The sequence below is a fragment of the Polypterus senegalus genome, chromosome 2, assembly GCF_016835505.1.
Source record: "Polypterus senegalus isolate Bchr_013 chromosome 2, ASM1683550v1, whole genome shotgun sequence".
Taxonomy (NCBI): domain Eukaryota; kingdom Metazoa; phylum Chordata; class Cladistia; order Polypteriformes; family Polypteridae; genus Polypterus; species Polypterus senegalus.
The window spans coordinates 188,125,807-188,146,736 of record NC_053155.1 but is presented as its reverse complement, the minus strand read 5'-3'; the positions used below and the strand labels follow the sequence as shown (position 1 = coordinate 188,146,736).

The window sequence follows — 20,930 nt, the reverse complement described above, 5'->3', positions numbered from 1 at the left end:
AAAGAAGCTTGAGAATTTAAATGGTCTCTTGATAATACAGAGTGTATAAAGTGTATCCTGGTGTTCTTTTTACAAAGATATTATTCACATAGCAGAGAGGGATATCTTAATAATCACCATTAAGCTTTGAAGCTTCGTTTTTCAGGACAACATACTCTTCATACAATGGACGCATCTTCTTTCCCACTTCCCTCCGCCAACCTTCCCAGACTTCCAGACGTTCATCATAATCAGTGCTGTTTGCCATGATGTCTTCAAGACCTGTTTTTGCAGTGGAAAATACAAAACATCTTTAAAATGCATTTAAATGATACATCATCAAAAATGTAATATAAAACTGAAACTGGTGAATATTATTCAAAAATGGAAATGTCACATTTAGCTTAGGGCAGCACACATGGTGGCGCAGTGGTAGCGCTGCTTCTTCGCAGTAAAGAGACCAAGGTCTGTGATCCCGGTCCTCCCTGCATGGAATTTGCACGTTCTCAGGGCTAAATAGAAAATGACTGACCGACTGACTGACACCCAGCTTATTCGATTTAGTGTTATACTATAAAAATTTGATTTCTTTTGGCGGCTACAACTTACACATTACCCTCATTTATCAGACATAAATTTGCCTACAGTTGGGATGAAATGAAATCTTTCAAATTAGTGTTTTCTCTTCATTTTCTTAATGTGACCAAATGTACTGTAAATGTGTGTGTTTCAACTTAATTTTTGCGTGACTGGTTGTGCATTTGCAACCTGAAATTGCCTGAACATCAATGGACATTTAATGGATGTAATAATATGAATTTATTACACATATTAGGGTTGCAGCGATTAGTTGACGTAATCGACGATGTCCACTACATAAAATCGTCGATGCAGATTTTTTTTATTGTCGACGCTTCAAGAACAGAACCTTCAATAGAGGCTCCAGTCACAAAGAACTACCTTGGTTTTTGTAACTGCAATGCACTACATGAACGTCTGGGGGCAGTATCGTTTATTATTGTTTGTCAAGACTGCACACAGTCCTACCAACGAAGAAGTACGTCTGAGGAGAAGAAGAATGTAGAGGAAAATAAACATGGTTGCAATGGTGGGTCGGATAGAGAAGGGGGAAGAAGATGGAAAAAATTGAAACAGAAACTTTCAAATGTGTGGGAGCACTTCACCGAAAAAGAAAAAAAAAGTTGAATGCAGATTATGCAAAGCGGAGCTTTCTTTTCACGCAGTTGTCTCTTGAGAACGTATGCTTGGCGCTGTTAGTTAGTTAGGGTCAAATCAAGAGGGGAGGGAGAGTGTGAACGAGACTGAGAAAATAAAAGTAAAAAAAGCTGTCTTTTACAAGTAACAAATTTACACCTGATCTGTTAGTTTTTAAACAATATTGCATTCGTGCGATGATGTTTTCTGATTGGTACTATTCAGGTCATACAATGATGTCTTCAAAATGTCACATATATTTTTCTCTTTCTTTTTTTTCCCCGGTGCTGCGCACTAACACCAGAAGGCGTGAACTTATTCAGTGCTAGCAGGAGCACGCAGGTGGCTGGTTGCTTGTGCAATAACAAGCTTGACCTGGCGGCGATCAAAGCACATGTACTGTGCAAGGCATGTACGGAGTCCACTGAGAAAAGAAGATCGTTCATGGCTCACCTTGCAGAGGTTGTTCCTCTGCATGTCCATAACTGGGCAAGATCGGGGGAAAAAAAACGCGGCCATTAATTACAACCGTAAGAAGGTAGACGAATTAGTATGAATAATGTTGCATCCGTGCCACAATGTTTTCCGAAATGTACTATAAGGGCATAAAATGAATAATTCCAAATATTATATATACCTATGTCTCTGTTTTTTTTGTCAGTGCGGCTTTGACATCACGGGCCTTAAGGCGCATACTAATTCAGCCTAAGCAGGAACACTCAATAAAACTGAATAAAACAAAATCAAGTGACAATGACAATGAGATACGAATAAGGCATATTTGCCAGCGTTTGTGTGTCAGCTTTTATCCATCCAGATCAGAGAATTTCCAGTTCGATTGTCTCAAAACACCGCTTACATCTACAGTTATTCCCAGTTGCAGATAAAAAGTAACAGCGTCAGATCCTTGGGGGGGCAGTAGTATGTATCATGATCGTGAGTGACAGAACACAAGTGAAAAAAAAGGTAACTTTTACAAGTACTTTACATTTAATACAGTGGTTGTTACAGACACAAATCAAATGTGTGTGTTTATTGTATAATATATACAATAAGAGCAACTCACTACGGTAAACATACAAGGTAGTCAGGATCGACCCGCGGGGGACTCTTGATTATAAGTCGCAATTCTTACCGCTGCACCACAGAAGCTATTGTAACGTCCTTGAATCTTTTGTGAAAATGTTTATTTGATCTTTGCACTTCAGGTTTTACACATTGTATAGTTTATGTCTACATTTTGTCATTTATTACTAAAATATGAAAAACATTTTGGTTTTAACTGTGTATTTTTGGTTAAGTTAAATGCATTTTATTTAAAGACTAGGTGCACTTTAGTTTGTATTGTTTAATGTATTTCTTTTTTATTGTGATATGGTCACACTAATATAAAAAAATATGATTATTTTCAAATTCATATGTTTCACAGGTTATTTTAATTTGACTATGATTAATTTTAATCGTGTTAATGCAGAGACATCAGGGTGACATTCACAGGTTGACAGACGTGAGCAGATGAGGTAAGACATGCACTGGAGCCCAGAACAGGATGTGCAACCACAGGTCGCAGGCATCAAAATAGTCAGGCATGAAATAATAGTAATTAATCGAAAAATACATTGAATGATTAGTCTACTCCCAAATAATCATTAGTTGCAGCCCTAATACATATTTGATGGGAGATGGAATTAAAAATGCTTCCTAACACTTTGGTCAAAGAAGTATAAAATATAATATTTTGAATATGTCACATTCTTCACTCTGTCTCAACCTTTATTTTTTATTGTAGAAGAATCAAATATTTTTATTACATTTGGGATGTGATAACACCATAGCTTATCTAGAACACTAAGTATATATACTGGTTTCCCTTATACCTATTAGATTATAGATTATTAAGTTATAACCTAAACACAGGGCACATCTATATCATTTATAATGTTAATAATATCTGTCATATTGTATATTATAGCAAAAAATACTTTTGTGAAGAAACACTTTTTCAGAAATTAACAAAACTGAAATCCTGGCTATTTACTTGAATTAAGCTGAGCCTGCACGTATTACTTCTGCTTTATTATTTAACTACACTGCTTCATTCAACACTGAGAGTTTCACAGTAGGCTTCACCCAGTAACAGGTCTGTATAACCTCAAATCTCATTTTTAAAACATAAATGGCATATTTTTCCTGTGTTACTCAATTTACTAATACTGCCACTACAATAAAACTGAAAAAAATATATGCTTTTTGTGTTCCCAAAATTCTATTAATGAATATTTTTCCCCCTACAGTTCTGTGTAGCATGATATATACAGTAGGTCGATGTACCTTAAAGCATAACATTGTTTTTATAATAAGCAAAACCTTAAATACCTGGTTCTAGAGTTAGACATGATTCCCCTCTGCACACTTTTCCTGTGCTGTAGATTTTGCTCATCTCTTGCAGAATTTTATTGAGCTGTCAATGAACAATTAGACAAAGAGTGCAGATTACAAATGTGCATTTAAATGCAGTTACACTTCATTAGTGTCACATATTGACTGGCTTCATAGTTTTCACAATAGCTAACAAACAGTATAAAAGCGAGAAACCAGCCATAGTAGGCTGAATGGTAAATGCAATATCCGCAAGCTTTTCAAATCTTGCCAGTTTATGACTTTTATCTGTAGAGAAAGGCCAATCTTTTTCCTTGACCTCTTTCTGTCTCTGTTTGCTTTTTGTGTACTTCAAGCAAGTAAACCTTATATGCCAACGGGTGATTAACACAACAGTAACTCTTCTAGGGAATAAAGGCAAAACAGAATACACAGCCCAAGCCTACTCTATGAATCATTGCATTCAGAATGCGAATAAATACATACACAGTGACAGTAGAAACACCTATTGTCTAAAAAGTACCAGCCTTATATAAATCTTAAGTAAGATGTAACAGATTTTTTATTCAATAAAAAATATGCCAGATAATTAATGTAATTTAGTAGATACACATATACTGTCGGTTGTATCTACTTACATTTTTATTTGTATGCCAACTGAATCCTGAAAATACTGCTTATCCCTGAAATGTATACAGTATGTGTACCTGCATCAACTGTATCTTAGGAATTGATTGCTGGACAGTTAGATATTAAACACAGCAAGGAGGCTTTCAGGCATTTATGCAAGTACAGCATGAGGGAAGTCTGGTTGATACAATGTTTAAATGTGCCCCACACTGACTTCTTATGCTCTTACCTATCTGAAATGCAGTATTTATATTGTGACGTGCATGCAGCCGTGCCACGCTACACGTCCTGCTTCAACAGCGAATTTGTGGCCCAGTCACACAATAGAATGTCCATCGGCCAAACTCATCACCGCAACAGCGAGTTTTTTCACAGTTCTCCAAGCAGAGCATCCATCGGCCAGGGACCGATCACCGATATGGGGGAGTTTTTTAATTCAGCCAATGACCTGGCCAATTTTCTCTTTGTCCTCTCTCCTCCAGGACGATCTGATCCCAATCACAGATCCCAGCCGTGAGATCAACCTGAGGAGGAGGATTATCAATGCCTGGGGCCTCATGTATAAACGGTGCGTATGCACAGAAATGTTGTGTACGAACGTTTCCACGTTCAAATCGCGATGTATAAAATCTAAACTTGGCGTAAAGCCACACACATTTTCACAGTACCTCATACCCTGTTGTACGCAACTTCTCCACTCGGTTTTGCAGTGCTACTGTTCCTGTGTGGTTTATCTTTCTTTTTCAGATCCACATTACTGACACGGCTTTATAAATACACTGAAATTAACCACATATTGTTTATTAGTTTAATGCATCTGATTGTAATTAACCTGTAACAATATAATGGTCCACAGAATGGTCAAACTATTCTAAATACCATAGCTGTTTTAGTGTTGTTACTCTCACTGCACCTTCTTCTTCTTTCAGCTGCTCCCATTAGGGGTTGCCACAGCAGATCATCTTTTTCCATATTACTCTCACTGCACCACTGGGAGCAGCTGATCGGAAAGAGAAATATCGGTATACAGCATCAAGCACACGCTGCCTCAGCCATGCTTCCTATTTGAACTGCTTCTCACACAGCAGACACTTCAAAACCTTTACTGTATGGACCTCGCGGTTCAGAAACAGTTTCATCCCAAGAGCTCTAAACGCAATCAATCAGTCCATCAACTGCTACTTGTAGAACTGTTTGTACTTATAAGTACAATTACCTCAATGTAAACTTGCGATACAGTTATAATATTGCACAACCTGAGCCACTTTATAAAATGCGTATTTACATATGATGATATAATTTTTAAGATGAAATGCAGCAATATATGTTTATTATATTATGCAGATAACACTTTAACTTTATTTAAATAATCTATATTGTTAATAATTAAAGGACACGGTGTCACTACGCTAGCAAGGATCTGGCGCTCCGTTCACGGATTGGTCCTGCCTCGCACTGTATGCTTCACTGGGTCTGGCATGAAGGATAGAATAATTAAACATGTACTATGAAGATATTTCAGTGTTCTTTAAAAGTTTTGAAGAATTGGAGTTATAAGCTTACAGATGGCTTAATGTCTATTACAGATCTGATTGTGTGGCGATTGGGTATTTGGAGAAAGAAAAGGAAGGACAGGAATTGGAGGTTAGTACGTTTGAAAGAGACAATACTGCTGCAATCGAAGGTCACACACAATCACTGCGCCACCGTGTTCCCATGTTTAATAACATGATTTAACTCCTATCATCATGAAAATTATATTATGTATACATCTCAGTATTTTAGTTATTCAGAGAGCTGTAATATCATGAATGTAATGGATTCTGTGTCCTGTCAGAGGTAGAGAAAGCTGGTTTAAGAAGCACGTAGTGATTCACACACATAGAACACATAGAAGATCAAATACAAAACAAAGCATTTAACATACTACTTTAGTTATGATGGGATTTGAGAAACTAGCAAATTAAATGGTTTTACGATGAAGTTTATGATGTTTTACTTTAATGACAAAATAAACTATGTAATTAAAGTGGAAATTTCGAGATTAAAGTTGACATTTCGTGCTTTTTTCCCACTGTGTGCCTTTTTTTTCTCCATACCCTAATAACCTTTCATATGACACTCAGACGGTGAAGTACAACTCACCTTTTCACGACAGCTTTGATATGTGACTATTTTATTATTTCTGGCACTGTGCGACTTTGTGAACTTGAGCTTTCGAGTTTCTCCAACACGCTATGTCACTCAATCAGCTTCCTTTTCTTGTTTATACCACTGTTTAAACCAAAAAATAGTAAGTTTTTCCTTGCCTCAAATTGGTATGCGCTGAAATTGTTCTATTTTCCCCCGTGCTTTTGCCATTGTCTTTTCACAGAATGCTGAGCTTAAGGGCTATTTATATTGATTTACATATTGAAACAGGCGTAATTCTGGGAGGAGTTGGGGCGGGACAGCAGGTGCGTGCATGTGCGGTACTTTTCACGCTGATTGGGATTTATATAGTGGAAGAATATGGAAGTTTGTATACGCACAGATTCCTGCATCTGGATTTTTCTGTGCGTATGCATATTCCCGCTTTTGTGCTTACGCCATGTTATAGTGTGAGTTCTACACACAGCGTTGTACATGAGGCCCCTGGTCTGAAGGATGGAACCGAGGTGGAATGACTAATGAAGTCACTGCTGTGTTTGTGTGTTATAGAGTGGTAGCTCCCGGTTCAATACATATTCTTGCTGTTCCTGCTTGAAGTTGTTAACAAAGCCAATCGTTCTGAAGATTGAGACTCAGCCTTGTGTTTTTGGCCCCTGGTCTGAAGGATGGAACCGAGGTGGAATGACTAATGAAGTCACTGTGCTGTGTTTGTGCGTTATAGAGTGGTAGCTCCCGGTTCAATACATATTCTTGCTGTTCCTGTTTGAAGTTGTTAATAAAGCTGATCATTCTAAAGATTGAGAGTCAGCCTTGTGTTTTTGGGGTGTAAGAAAGTGACTCACGCGTCACAATATATTCTAGTTTACACCTATTCATATACTGTATATTGTTTTAACTGATTTCAAAGCTTAACAAAATACTTTTTAAAGTATTTTTGTAGATTTTTTTAAAGAAAATAGTTACCAATTAGGTTTTTCGGTGGCAAAGGATTTTGTATATTGTCATGCATGTGCATCAGAGGTTCTCCTTCCAAGCACATTGGACGTAAGCACTACCACTCTGGGACATGAGGGGGCACTGTTGCTAACTGCATCATCTATGTTTTCTCTTACAGCCCTGAGGGCAAGTGAACCCCACCAGTATAAGGCAAAGATGCTCCCAGCCGGCATCACTTCATTCTGAACCATAGGACAGAGCTCCTGCCCGAGTACTGACTGCTCTACACAACGTTCAACCTGGCTGATTACTTTACTTTATTATTTTACATTTAGTTATTATTCTATGTGCCATTGAGTTGTTTGGACTTGGCAAAAGATTAAAAGGGACGACCTGATTGTTACCCTAACATTTTTTCTCTGATCAGTGGTTCGCTCTGTGAACAACAATTGTATAATCATGACTCTTTATTGAAACCAACTTTGTCAGAGTTCTGTTCTAAGACAAATAAAGAAAATCTGCTTGGGTTGGTCGACACTTTTGGAGTCACCCCAGAGCAAACTGTTGCTCTGTTTAGAGTTTATCAGAAATACCCACTAGAATTTCTTCCAGGGACACCTCTTTAAAGTATGTATTTGACCAAGAAAAAGTTCTGCCCTAGCTAATTCCATGTTTGTCTAGGTGTTAACACTTGGATTAGGGATTAAATGTTTATTTGGGTGAAGATCTGAATCAATAAGTCTTTGTTCTTGGCATTGTGGAGTTCAGTATTTACAGGATCTTTAACTGCCCTTACATTATATATCATTTATTATACAATAGAAATAATAAACCAAAATAAAAATAGAAGCTAGACGATATTACAGTATTCTATAATCCTTTTAAAAAAGTGTTACTGATTTTCTCTAAAGTGATACAAGCTAGAAAAATGCCTAGAGGCAAGAAGCTGCATAATATGCTCCTTTTTTTATGATGAAATAGATTGTGATAAATATGTAAATTAAAATAAAGAAATTTTATAGTATCTTATGTTGTATGTAAAAATACAAGGAAAAATGTTTATTTTAGAAGCCTTCTTCAGTGAACTCGTTGGGAGAACCTTATGCAGCAGGTCAACAAACTCAAAGTTCTTAACCAACATAGAAAGCCATCTGCACCAAAGATGATGACCAAAAACTTGAAAAACATTACAAAAGAGGGCATCAAAAGCTCTTGATAAATGAAGTGATTAAAAACATTTTAACGAAAAAAGGTTTAGGAGATTGGGATAAAGTCATGCTAAGACAAGGAAGAATACACATACTGTATGTGTGTTGCTATTTTGTAAATAAATAACCAAATCATAAAAAAAAAACTATTTTGATAAGATATCTACTCAGCCTGAAAATGCGGGAATTTAGGGTGTGTTATACAGAAATGTACAGCGTTGGCTTAAATGCAGTAAATAGAAGGCCATAGTGCAAGGATGTTTGAGATGCTAAAAGTGTCCATGCACCCAGTTTAGCAGTGCAGCCACTGTTGCTTTTATTGCTATTATTAAATGTGTGTTTATAGACTTCAATGTAGCCTATTCTGAGTCCTCCAGTGAAACCTCTGATTTATCAAAGTGAATCCAAGGCTGTGTGTTTAGATGTTTCTTTAACTGTTTTCAAACTAAATGTCTGACCTAAAGTAACATTATTTAATGCCACTACTAATGTAAAAAGACAAACACATATATAAAAGTTTCACCTTTTCAAATTTGTCCTTGGGCAGGGCACCTGATCCTTTGTCTTGAAGAAATTGTAGTTGTCGTTTGATGGTATAATTCAAGATTTCGTTTAGATTAAAAGCAGTTGCATTGTCAGATGCAATATTGTAAAACTCAGACCATATGGCTCCCATTTCACTCTGTTACAGACAATAAAACAAAAACAAATACAGAGTTAATAATATGGTCTCAGATTGTAATTATTATTATTATAATTCTACATCTCTATTAGCACCTTTTGGGGTCCTGCATAAAATAATTATTAGGTGCAAATAAACATTGTGATAGGGCCAGCACATTTATTAAGATGAAAACCACAGCCAAGGAGAGCTAAGGCATAAATTAAAGGAAGGCAAAACAACCTACTGCCACTCTTTACCCATGGGAACACCTGTCTATCAGGTAGGTTGTTTTGTGCACTTTGAGGGATACATTATTGTTAATTCTTTATTTACTGTCATCTGCTGAGCATGAGAATTTTTTTTTATCCTAACCTGCAAATTATATGACAGAATAAAAAAAAAAAAATACTGCAGTTTTTAATTCATAATAGGCCTCCAAGAAACTTTAGTACAAAAAGAACATTGTTGATAGAAAAAGGAGACGATTATTATGAGACTGCATGGTCTAATAAAGTTTTAACATTGCTTACGTGGGAGGCAACTAAAGTAAGGTTCAGCACCAATTAACGCTTTTTATTGCTTTTGCAGCTATTTTAAGCCACATTACCTCCCTTTACATTAAACTTTGAAAAATGAGGAAATGTATGAAGTAACATAAAATATTAAGCAACCTAGTCAAAGTTTCTTAAAAGGACTTTAGCCATTACTTTCGTATTGCTTTTAGGAATGGTTACTTAGGCAATTTTTTTGCAATTTTTTTTTTACTGAAGTGATTTGCCAGGCTTGTATCACTCTATAGTTGGTATATTGAAAGTCTTTCATAACAGTTTTCCCTCATAAAATATCAACAGGTTGCAACCAGTTCAAAATGGAGCTGTAAGAGTCTTGACCAAGCAACAATCTTTGACTACATTCTACCATACACTCCTCAAAATAACGGTTCTTTAATGGCACTTTAGATTTCTTTACAGGGTCATGTAGTTCCTTGTTGAACTTTTGCTTAAAAATGAGCAATTTTCATTCTGCAAAGTGTTTTTGGCATATAAAGTTGATTCTTTGTGCTTTGAAAAACTTCCTAATATGTAAAAAAAAAAAAGAAAAAAAAATCTTTAATGTATAGCAGGCTACCTAACAGGACACTAACAGATTAAGAAAACCTGAATTTAGCCCATGTTATTGTATGCAGCAAGAGTCCTTTTAAAATCAGGGCCCAGTGGAATTTCACAAATCTGTTACTATCAATTCATAGTTATTTACCATAAGGAGCCTGTTACAGTTCTAAATAAATATATATTTTTTCTAGAACCTTCATGTGGATTAGTTGTTAATGAATCAAAAATGTTTCCCCTATGGGATTGCTCCAAAAAACACTCTACCCCTTTATTTTTAACATTTTAACTGGTTTCCTGTCCCTCAATGTGTGAGTTCTGTCACAGATTTAAGTTCTACAAATCCAGAACACTTGCCTTTTCGGCTTACACCATATAAACCTATTAGACTGTGGATATCTGCTGTGGGTTCACCTGGTAAATCTAAAACTCTGTTCTGTAGCTCCTGCCTAATGCTTTTTTTATATATTTGTGGGTCATTTCTGTTTAATTTTGTGATGTTCCATTTGTCTGTTCATTTAAACGTATGTGAAAAAAAGTGCCTGCTCCTTCTGGTTTTTGAATTACTCTCTGAGTTTCCCTGAGTCTAATTAAACTTAAATTAAAGCTCTAATAACAATTTTTTAGCTTGCCAACTTCTATTATTTTTCATCAAATTTAGTTTAATTATACACTCAGTGGCCACTTTATTAGATATATATCTGCAGTACCAGGTAGGACTAACTTTTACCTCTAAAACAGCCTAAATTCTATGAGACAATATATATATATATACCTGTATATGTATATATATATATATATATATATATATATATATATATATATATATATATATATATATATAAATATATATATATATACAGTATATGTATATGTGTATATATATATGTATATGTATATATATGTATATATGTTTATATGTATGTATATATACTCTATGTATGTATGTATATGTATAAATAAATATATATATATAATATATATAAATAAATATATATGTATATATATATATACAGTATATGTATATGTATATATGTATATGTATATATATGTATATATGTATGTATATATATATATGTATATATGTATATGTATATATATGTGTATATGTATATGTATATATGTATGTATATATATATATATATATGTTATATCAATAACATCATAGATTATTGCTGATATTTTGCCTTCACCTTCAAACTGTGAACTTCTCTTTCCCCATCATTCTAAAAACACATTATATCACTAACATCATAGATCATTGCTGATAATTTGGCTTCACCTTCAAACTGTGAACTTCTCTTTCCACATCATTCCAAACACACTGTATTGGATTGAGATCTGGTTGCTGTGCAGGCAACTGCAATAAACTGAAGGGATTGCTATGAAAAAAAACAGTTTGAGATGAATTTCTCTTTGTGTTATAGAGCAATGTTTATCTCAAAGTGCCCATTTGAAAGAGGGTAGACTATGGTCATAAAGAGATGCACATTGTCAACAACAGTGCTTAGGTACTGTATGCTGTAGCATTCAACTGACCTTAAACTAGTATTATGAAGTCTAATATGTGCCAAGAAAATCCTCCACACATTATTACATTACCAGCACCAGCCAATACCTTTAACACAAGACAAGATAGATCCATCAATTATACAAAATTCAAAGCTTACGAGAAATCGAGATTCATCAGACCTTGTGACCTTTTTTCAGTCTTTCGTTATTAAGTTTTGATAATTATGTTTCAAGTGTGGCCTCATTTTCTTGTTTTCAGCCAAAAGGAGAAGAAGCCAAAAATGTATAATATTTCTGCAGCCCATCTGCATCAAGTTCCTATGTGCTGCAAATTTAAAAATGCCTTACTTCAAAGTATAGTTGCAAAGAGTTGATATTTGAGTATCTGTGGTCTTTCTCTTTGACTGAATAAGTCTCGATTCTCCACTGACTTCTCTCATTAACAAGGGATTTCCACACATAAAACTGCTACTAACTGATTTTTTTTATTGTAATATCCATTGTAAACTCCAGAGACTGAGAAAACACCTTTACAGTAGGAATTTCTCAGATGATGAAGGCACCATGTCTGATACTGAAAATTAATAACAGTCCAAGTCTCCTGGTTTATATGTCTCCGCTACTCTAATGTGAGGTTGAATGTCTATACCTCATTTCCATGCCCATCTAAAGGATTAGAAGAGAAGTAAGTCTGTGTTAATATGCAGGTGTTCCAAAAACAAAAAAAAAATGAAATTGTGTGTAGCTGTTTTTGATCTATATAGCAATTACATAAAAGCTTTGACATGAAAAACGAGTTGCAACCAACTGTCTGTTTATTCTGTTTCATACAATATAACAAAAGCTGACCCCCGTGCAATACAGGTGCTGCTGTGCCCTATACATCTTCAGAAGCTGGCTGAGCAAACACCTCTGCCTCAGAAAACGCTGGGCGACCATCTGGCTGTGTGCTGATGGCCACTGTTCCGGAGTCAAAAAATGCAATAATAGATGCTGTAAGAGATGTGGCCAATGAACAAAGGAATATAAAGGCTGTACTATGTGATATTGATTGTAAAATAAATTAACTGAAAAAAATAAATGTTGTATCTGATTACATATTTTTACATTCTACTAATTACATTCAAATGATGTTGTAATGCTGTCCGATTTGCCTGATCATTTGGTGGTTGATCATAGTGCATATCTTCAGGTATGCTCAAGCCATGATTGTGTGCCACATTATGCAGCACGCTACATGCTTGCACAATGCAACACACTTTCTGTGGACTATAGAGAAGTACATTAATAGAGTGAAAATGCTTCTTCTATTTACATAAGCAAATTAATTCTCTAAAGGCACCATTTATAGCATAGTGTCAGTATCAAGCTCCACAAGGAGCTCTTTACATGGCTCTCTAAGGTGATGAAAAAAGCAAGTGCGACTGTGCGGAGTTCCCATTTTATTGGCTCTCCTGTTTTATATGATGAAATGCCAGCTCATTATTTTGGTGATTCATCCCTGGCTGATGTAACTGGTCCAGCACCGTTGCAATAGCAATGTATGTGCAGTTGACTGCTCTGATTACATTTGAAAAACTGGATGTTGCTGCAAATTGCGCTTTGATGTTTGCCTCTTCAACCACAGTGTAATGAAATCTCATATATCTGAATTACAAGTGCATAATATCATCCAATACAGCTGGTAGGCAAGTTCACATTGAAAAGCTCCTGTGGCTAAAAACCTGAGAGCAGACAGAACTTGCAAAGGAGCAGGTAGAGCACAATTCCTCAAAGTCTGCCTTTGTAAAGCCAGCCCCAGTTCAGCACACAGCTCAAAGAAGATACCTCTTGGACACTTAAAATGACTTAGAAACCAGTCATCATCATAATCTGTAAATACGCGCTATCTTCTAATTCTTCCATTTGCAATGTCTTCTAACAACGCTACAGCAGCTAAGGTAGTTGGAATAGTTTGGCCATTCTGTGCACCACTTTATTGTTACAGAATGACTGCAATCAAATTAATTTGTTAATGATATGCAATAAATTTTGGTGTATTTGATAACACCTGCTTCATGGATGTGAATATGAAAAAGAAAGGTAAACAACACAGAAACAGTAGCACAGCTTTGAGGCTGGATGCCATCAGTTTGCAAAACCGAGCACAAACTTGCATACGCACAGTGTGAGGCTGCCGTGAAAATGTGCATGGCTTTATTCCAAGTTTAGTTTTTATACCTCTCAAAGTGAGTGAGGAAACGGGGGTATGCAACATTTTTGTGCATATGCACCATTTATGGATGAGGCCCCTGGTATCTACCACTGAAGCATTTTTTGTGTTTGGTACTTAACGTATGTGTTTTTTCAGAACTGTTTAATTATTAGATGTGATATTGCAGTCTCGTTAGGCCTAGAAAGATAAATCGAGGTGATGTGACTAATTGACTGATATGAAACCATTGTATTTTAAATAGTTGTTGCATGTCTAGATAAAAGTACACAAAGCATTTGTGTGACCAAACTTTTTGTAACTGAATAATGAAAGAAGATTTATTTTGAATAACCTTTTATACATAAGGCACCTCACAACAAAGAATATTTTAGATTTGCCAAAAATATTGTAATTTCCCTTGATAAATGATTGCTTTAGAATGGATTGAAGTGTATTTGTATTTACTGTACAAATATAGTATTACATATTGTAGCGTCCAGAAAATGTATGTTGCTGGGAGACAGACAGTTCTAAAAAGGGGTCAGAACTGAGAGCTGACCATAACATAAAAAAATGTGATGACTTCTTTTCTGTATTTGAGATGAGATTTACATGTGTATGTACAGTACCTAATCAGTTATACTACTCATTTGAATTTTCTGCACAAGAATAAACAAAGCTAATTTAAAGCTAAAAATGTTTTTCTGTTTCTTACAATCCTTCTTAGCAGGCTGCGCTCAAAACAAATAATATATATAAAAATAAACTCAAGCTGGAACAGACATTTCTGAATATTAAACTATTATTGGACTATTTGTTTATATATTGATTGTTGCTGTTGGCTTGTGGAGGGAAATGGGAGATATAGTGCATAGGCGTCTGGGGCAGGGTGCATTTTTAAAATAAAAAATAAAATCATAATTGATGTTGTATTTATTACAACTGTTTGTTCATAACTTTAAAAAACATGTTCTCTGTTTCCTTAGAGTTTATGCATATACTTCTCTGGGTACTGGAATTTCTTTTCATATTCAAAGAAATTGGTATGGCATGATCCATACAGTATTTCAGTGTAAAATACCACTTTAGTAATGCTGCAGGAAATCACTCAACTGAAGATTTTATAATAAAATTCAACCAATTGTACCCTAAAATAACATTGAATATAGTACATTAACTTACAGTCATGTTTATAAGTTTACATACCCTGGCAGAATTTGTGAAATATTGGCCATTGTTTGGAAATCAATCTGCAATCATGCAGAAAGCTTTCCTTTTAATTAGGGAGTGTGCTCAGGTGAAACAATTTATTATCACATAATTGTGTGTGCCCTTTTTAAATCATAATGATAACTTAAATCACCCAAATGGGCCTGATCAAAAGTTTACATACTACTGTATTGAATGTTTGTGCTGATAGTGTACACACAAGTTGACACACACAGGTTCAAATTAAGGGTAATTAAGGGAAGTGTCCACACCTGTAACCTATTTGATCGTAATCAGTGTCTGTGTATAAATAGTCAATTTGCATTCAGGCAGAGCTGCACTAACTTTGCTGGATACCAAGGGAAAGCAAATGATCTGTCAAAAGACCCGTGAAAAAAGGTTGTTAATTTGCATAAATCAGTATAAGGATATAAGAAGATATCTGGAGATCTGAAAATGCCTGTCAATAGTGTTCAACCTCTGATAAAAAAGTGGAAAGTTAGGGGTTCTATTGTTACCAGGCCAGGGTCAGGTAGACCAATCAAGATTTCAGCCACAACTGCTAGAATCATTTGTTGAGCTGCCACTTCAGCTGGTATACAGGTTTCTCTGCAAACAAGTGGTATTTCTGTTTCAAGATGCACAAAAATGAGGTACTTGGACAAAAATGGGCTGCTTTGGTTAGCATTGTTCAGGGGAGGCTACATGCCTGTCTGAATATGGCAGCTGAGCTGTGCTTTCTGCTTGTGTTCTTCTTTTCATGCCATGGTGTAATGGGGGACAGGTAAAGTAACCAAGTATATACATCCTTTATTCAAATCCTAAAGCCATTAGTGTGTTGTGGTAGAGAATGGCTTCTGATTCAAAACCAATCCCAAACAGCCATACTTTAGACCTTTAGAACTTCAGTACATCTCATCCCAAAGTTGCTTGTTTATAGGCTCTTCCAAGTCCAAACACGATCACGCGATTTTATTGCCCAATTACTACTCCTCCCGCCTTCACCATTTCCAATGAAAATATAAAAATGCGGAAACACAAAGCCAAGTTGACCATTTGGTGGCTAAAGCAGGAAAGAGTAAAAGTGCTCTAGTGGCCATCACAGTCTCCTGACCTCAATTGCTTTGAACCATTTTGGGGAGAGCTGAAACGCGCAGTTCATGCAAGGCTACCCAAGAATTTATGAGACCTGGAGGCTTTTCGCCAAGAAGGGTGGGCTGCTCTGCCACCTTAGAAAATTAAGGGTCTCATCCTCAACTATCACAAAAGACAGCATGCCATCATTGATGCTAAAGGGGGCAATAAACAGTAGTGAGAACTAAGTTTATGCAAACTTTTGAACATTGTTTTATTAATTACTATGTTTTTCTTAATGGTTGTGCTGTTCTGTGATGCCTTATAGTTTCATGTGGATTCCATTAAAAGTAAATGAAATGTCTTTTGCCTAATCAGTCATCTTTTCTTTAAAGTATGGTACACATCTTACAAACTCTGCCAGAACATGTAAACGTATGAGCACAACTGTATATGTATTTATTATGTATATAAATAAATGTAGAGTAAAAATGAAGTGGAAATTGAATCAAATGAACAACTTCAATAATATTTAATTTGAAACTAAACACTTTGGGTCAAATCAAGTAAACAAGCTGCACAGCAGTCAGATTGGTATGGGGTAGCTTAATGCATCTGTGCACATTGTCCTTTACAGATCTAGGTGAGTGTGTGTCTTTGTTTCTCTTCACCATCCAGCATGTGCTCTGGTAGGACAAAGAAACTGACAACTCTTTTCACTTATAATTTCTTTTAGAGTGTGCATGCATGCATGTATTTCTGTCCTTCCATATGTGCTCACATGTATATTTATATAAATTATGTACTGTATCTCAAAACTACTTATTAACAGCATAACAGAATGAAGGAAGTGTGGGATGGAATGAAGATCATCACTGGCTGCAGCTCGATGCGGGGTGCCACCATCGAGAGAGACATGGAGAGAGCAAACCTGATGAACAACTTCTTTAACAGGTTTGAGCACCCTAACCCACTTTATAATAATAATAATAATAATACATTTTATTTAATAGGCACATTTCTTATCACTCAAGGTTACCTTACAATAAAGTTAAACAATTAATAAAATAAAAACAAGAAAATGATCAATCACAAAGCAATAATTAGCAAACAAACAAATATGACAGGCAGTAACAGTGTAGAATTCACAATTGATATGCCAGCTTGAAAAGATAAGTTTTGAGGGTAGTTTTAAACTGTGCTATTGAATCAAGCTGATAAATATGAGAGGGAAGTGAATTCCAGAGTTGAGGAGCAATATGAGAGAATGCTCGAGTTCTCATAGAACTGAGTTTGATGTGTGGTACAGAAAGTAGAGCTGCGGATAAAGATCTAAGTAAGCGAGAGGGAGTGTAAAGCTGGAGGAGATCAGTGAGGTAGGGAGGAGCAAGGTTGTGGAGAGCTTTCAATGTTAAGAGCAGTATTTAGTATTGTATTATGTAATTAACAGGGAAACAGTGAAGTTGAGAGAGAATTGGTGTAATATATTCAGTGGATTTAGAACAGCAGGTTATTATCCTGGCAGCAGAATTTTGAATAAGTTGTAAGCAATGAATAGGTTTTTTGGAATGCCAGATAGAATAGTACAGTAATCTATACGTGAGGTGACTACGGCATTAACCAATACATCAATAATGTGCTGGTTAAGAACAGGGCAAAGTCTAGAAATGTTTCAGAGATGAAAGAAGGCAGTCTGAGAAATGGTACTTATATGGGAAGACTTTCACCTCAGAGTACTGCATCCTCCACCCACACTTCTGCTGACACCAGCATAGGAGAGAGTTTCCCCCCACCCACAATTACAGCAGCCCAGGTAAGTAGAGAGCTGAGGAGACTTTGTGCCAGCAAAGCAGTGGGTCCAGATGGAGTATCACCATGACTGCTGAAGATATGTGCGTTGGAGCTGTGGAGTCAGTGCATCTTCAACCTGAGAGTCCTGAGGATTTGGAAAACATCTTGCATCACCCCAGTCCCAAAGGTATAACGTGCTAGTGAGCTGAATGACTTCCGGCCTGTTGCTCTGACGTCACATGTGATTAAGACCATGGAGAAGCTGCTGCTTCACCACTTGAGGCCACAGGTCCGCCATGCCCTCGACTCTCTGCAGTTCGCATACCAGGAGAAGGTGGGAGTGGAGGATGCCATCATATATATGCTACACTGATCCCTCTCCCACTTGGACAGAGGCAGTGGTGCTGTAAAAATTATGTTTCTGGACTTCTCTAGCACCTTCAACACCATCCCACCTTTGCTCCTTAGGGACAAACTGGCAGAGACGGGAGTAGATTCATAGCTGGTGGCATGGATCGTGGACTATCTTACAGACAGACCTCAGTATGTGCGTCTCTGGAACTGCAGTTCTGACAATGTGGTCAGCAGCACAGGAGCTCTGCAGGGGACTGTGCTTTCCCTGGTCCTGTTCAGCCTATATACATCAGACTTCCGATACAACTTGGAGTCCTGCCATGTGCAAAAGTTCGCTGACGACCCTGCAATCGTGGGCTGCATCAGGAGTGGGAAGGAGGAGGAGTATAGGAACCTAATCAAGGACTTTGTTAAATGGTGCGTCTCAAACCACCTACACCTGAACACCAGCAAAACTAAGGTGCTGGTTGTGGATTTGAGGGGGCCCAGGCCCCTTCCGGACCCTGTGATTATCAGAGGTGACTGTGTGCAGAGGGTACAGACCTATAAATATCTGGGAATGCAGCTGGACGATAAATGGGACTGGACTGCCAATACTGATGCTCTGTGCAAGAGAGGACAGAGCCGACTATACTTCTTTAGAAGGCTGGTGTCCTTCAACATCTGCAATAAGATGCTGCAGATGTTCTATCAGATGGTTGTTAGGCGAGCTCTCTTCTACGTGGTGGTGTGCTGGGGAGGCAGCATAAAGAAGAGGGATGCCTCACGCCAGGACAAACTGGTGAGGAAGGCAGGCTTTATTGTAGGCACGGCGCTGGACAGTTTGACATCTGTGGCAGAATGATGGGTGCTTAGCAGGCTTCTGTTAATCATGAAGAATCATATGCATCCACTGAACGGTATCATCACCAGACAGAGAAGTAGCTTCAGCAACAGACTGCTGTGACTGTCCTGCTCCACTGACAGACTGAGGAGATTGTTCCTCCCCCACACTGTGCGACTCTTCAGTTCCACCCGGGGGGGTAAAAGTTAACACTACACAAGATTATAGACTGTTATACCTGCCTCACACTCTCCACCTTGCATTTTTTAACTTGCACTGCATTTTTATTGCTCTTTAATTAATAGTGTTTTTATCAGTATGCTGCTACTGGAGTATGTGAATTTCCCCTTGGGGATTAATAAAGTATCTATCTATCTATCTATCTATCTATCTATCTATCTATCTATCTATCTATCTATCTATCTATCTATCTATCTATCTATCTATCTATCTATCTATCTATCTATCTATCTATCTATCTATCTATCTATCTATCTATCTTATTGCAAAGCATTAGACTTGGCCCCATGACTAAATGGAGCAGACTGCTATAATCCTGGTCAATTCTCCAGTAGTTATTGTTGGGCATAGGTCAAACATTTTTTGAAAAGTAAGTATTGGACCGAACTGGATCAAAAAGAATAAGCACAGAGTCTAAAACAAGACAAACACAATGTAGCTTGTCTGAAGAAGATAGGTCCATTTTTTTGGAAGTTGTCATACATACTGTAGGTCTCAGGATTTAACATGGGTATATTGGAAACTGCTTGTTCTAAATTTTTTTGCTGAGATGTAATCATCCATTAGCTTCACATAATGCAAAAATGCACAGAACTTTTTAATTTTATAATGTGAAAATTAATTTCAGTTTTTGACACACACAACATGCTAAAATCAGCTTTTCTCAATGTTCAGATGATCATAGAATCAGAATCTGAACTTAACTCAATTGAATTTTTTTGTCCCATCACCAAACTACCATTTACACTGAGAAGTAAAAGGTGTATGCTTGGTTAATTGGCTACTCATAATATCTACAGTGTGAGAGTGAATGAATGTGTGCATTAATGTGCCCTGTGATTAGCAGATGCCTCTTTAAAAGATGGTTCCTGATGGCTGATACTGTTGTAAATGATTTATGAGAGTCTTTAAATTTAAGGTTTCAGAAATGGTTAAATTGTTGTAGTATTATTCATGATTGCTTTCACTGCTCTTTTAGTTATTGTGTGGAAGGTAATATTTAAAACAAAGACAGACCTTAATTTCATAAAGCTTTTTTGAAGTCTACTTCAGTTGCACAAGGGCTGGAGCCTAGCCACTCAGTTTTGTAAACATTGGCAAAAGCCAGTCTCGGAGAGGATGCCAGTCTATTACAGGACACACTCATATGTAAATACCCACATACTCACTCATAACACCATAACGAAACATTAGCAAATCCACTTAATTCAATCCATGTAGCATAATTAAGTAAGATGCTCAATAATGGGACTCCATTCTTAGCTAAACGTCAAGCTGGCTTCAGCAAAAACCTGCAACTACTTTAGACCACCAGGACCAAACTGGCTCACACCTATCTTAATATTATGCTGGGGCATAATTTATTGAATTGCAACAATTATAGTATTACTTCTAATGCTGCTGAAAATTAATGAAAAATTACAACTTGATTAATGTCTGAGGAATGATAAGGTGAAAGTCA

At 36.6% G+C, this 20,930-nt stretch overlaps 1 protein-coding gene and 1 long non-coding RNA gene across 3 annotated transcripts in view; one reads left to right on the top strand and one right to left on the bottom strand.

Moving 5' to 3' along the window:
- The window catches only part of ace2 (angiotensin I converting enzyme 2), a 99,089-nt gene that overhangs the window by 73,324 nt on the left and 4,835 nt on the right, over window positions 1-20,930 (bottom strand). Inside the window, exons 2-4 of the mRNA XM_039745047.1 lie at window positions 9,022-9,180; window positions 3,571-3,655; window positions 118-261 (exon numbers count right to left, since the gene is read on the bottom strand). Of these exons, the coding sequence (XP_039600981.1) occupies window positions 118-261; window positions 3,571-3,655; window positions 9,022-9,180 (388 nt within the window). The remainder of the gene's footprint in view (window positions 1-117; window positions 262-3,570; window positions 3,656-9,021; window positions 9,181-20,930) is intronic.
- LOC120523604 lies at window positions 1,049-5,829 on the top strand. 2 transcript variants are annotated; one of them, XR_005632668.1, is made up of 3 exons: window positions 1,049-1,087; window positions 4,686-4,771; window positions 5,790-5,829. It is a non-coding gene; the product is annotated as an uncharacterized LOC120523604 (long non-coding RNA). The 2 variants fall into 2 exon arrangements; XR_005632669.1 differs by lacking the exon at window positions 1,049-1,087 and adding an exon at window positions 1,641-1,732.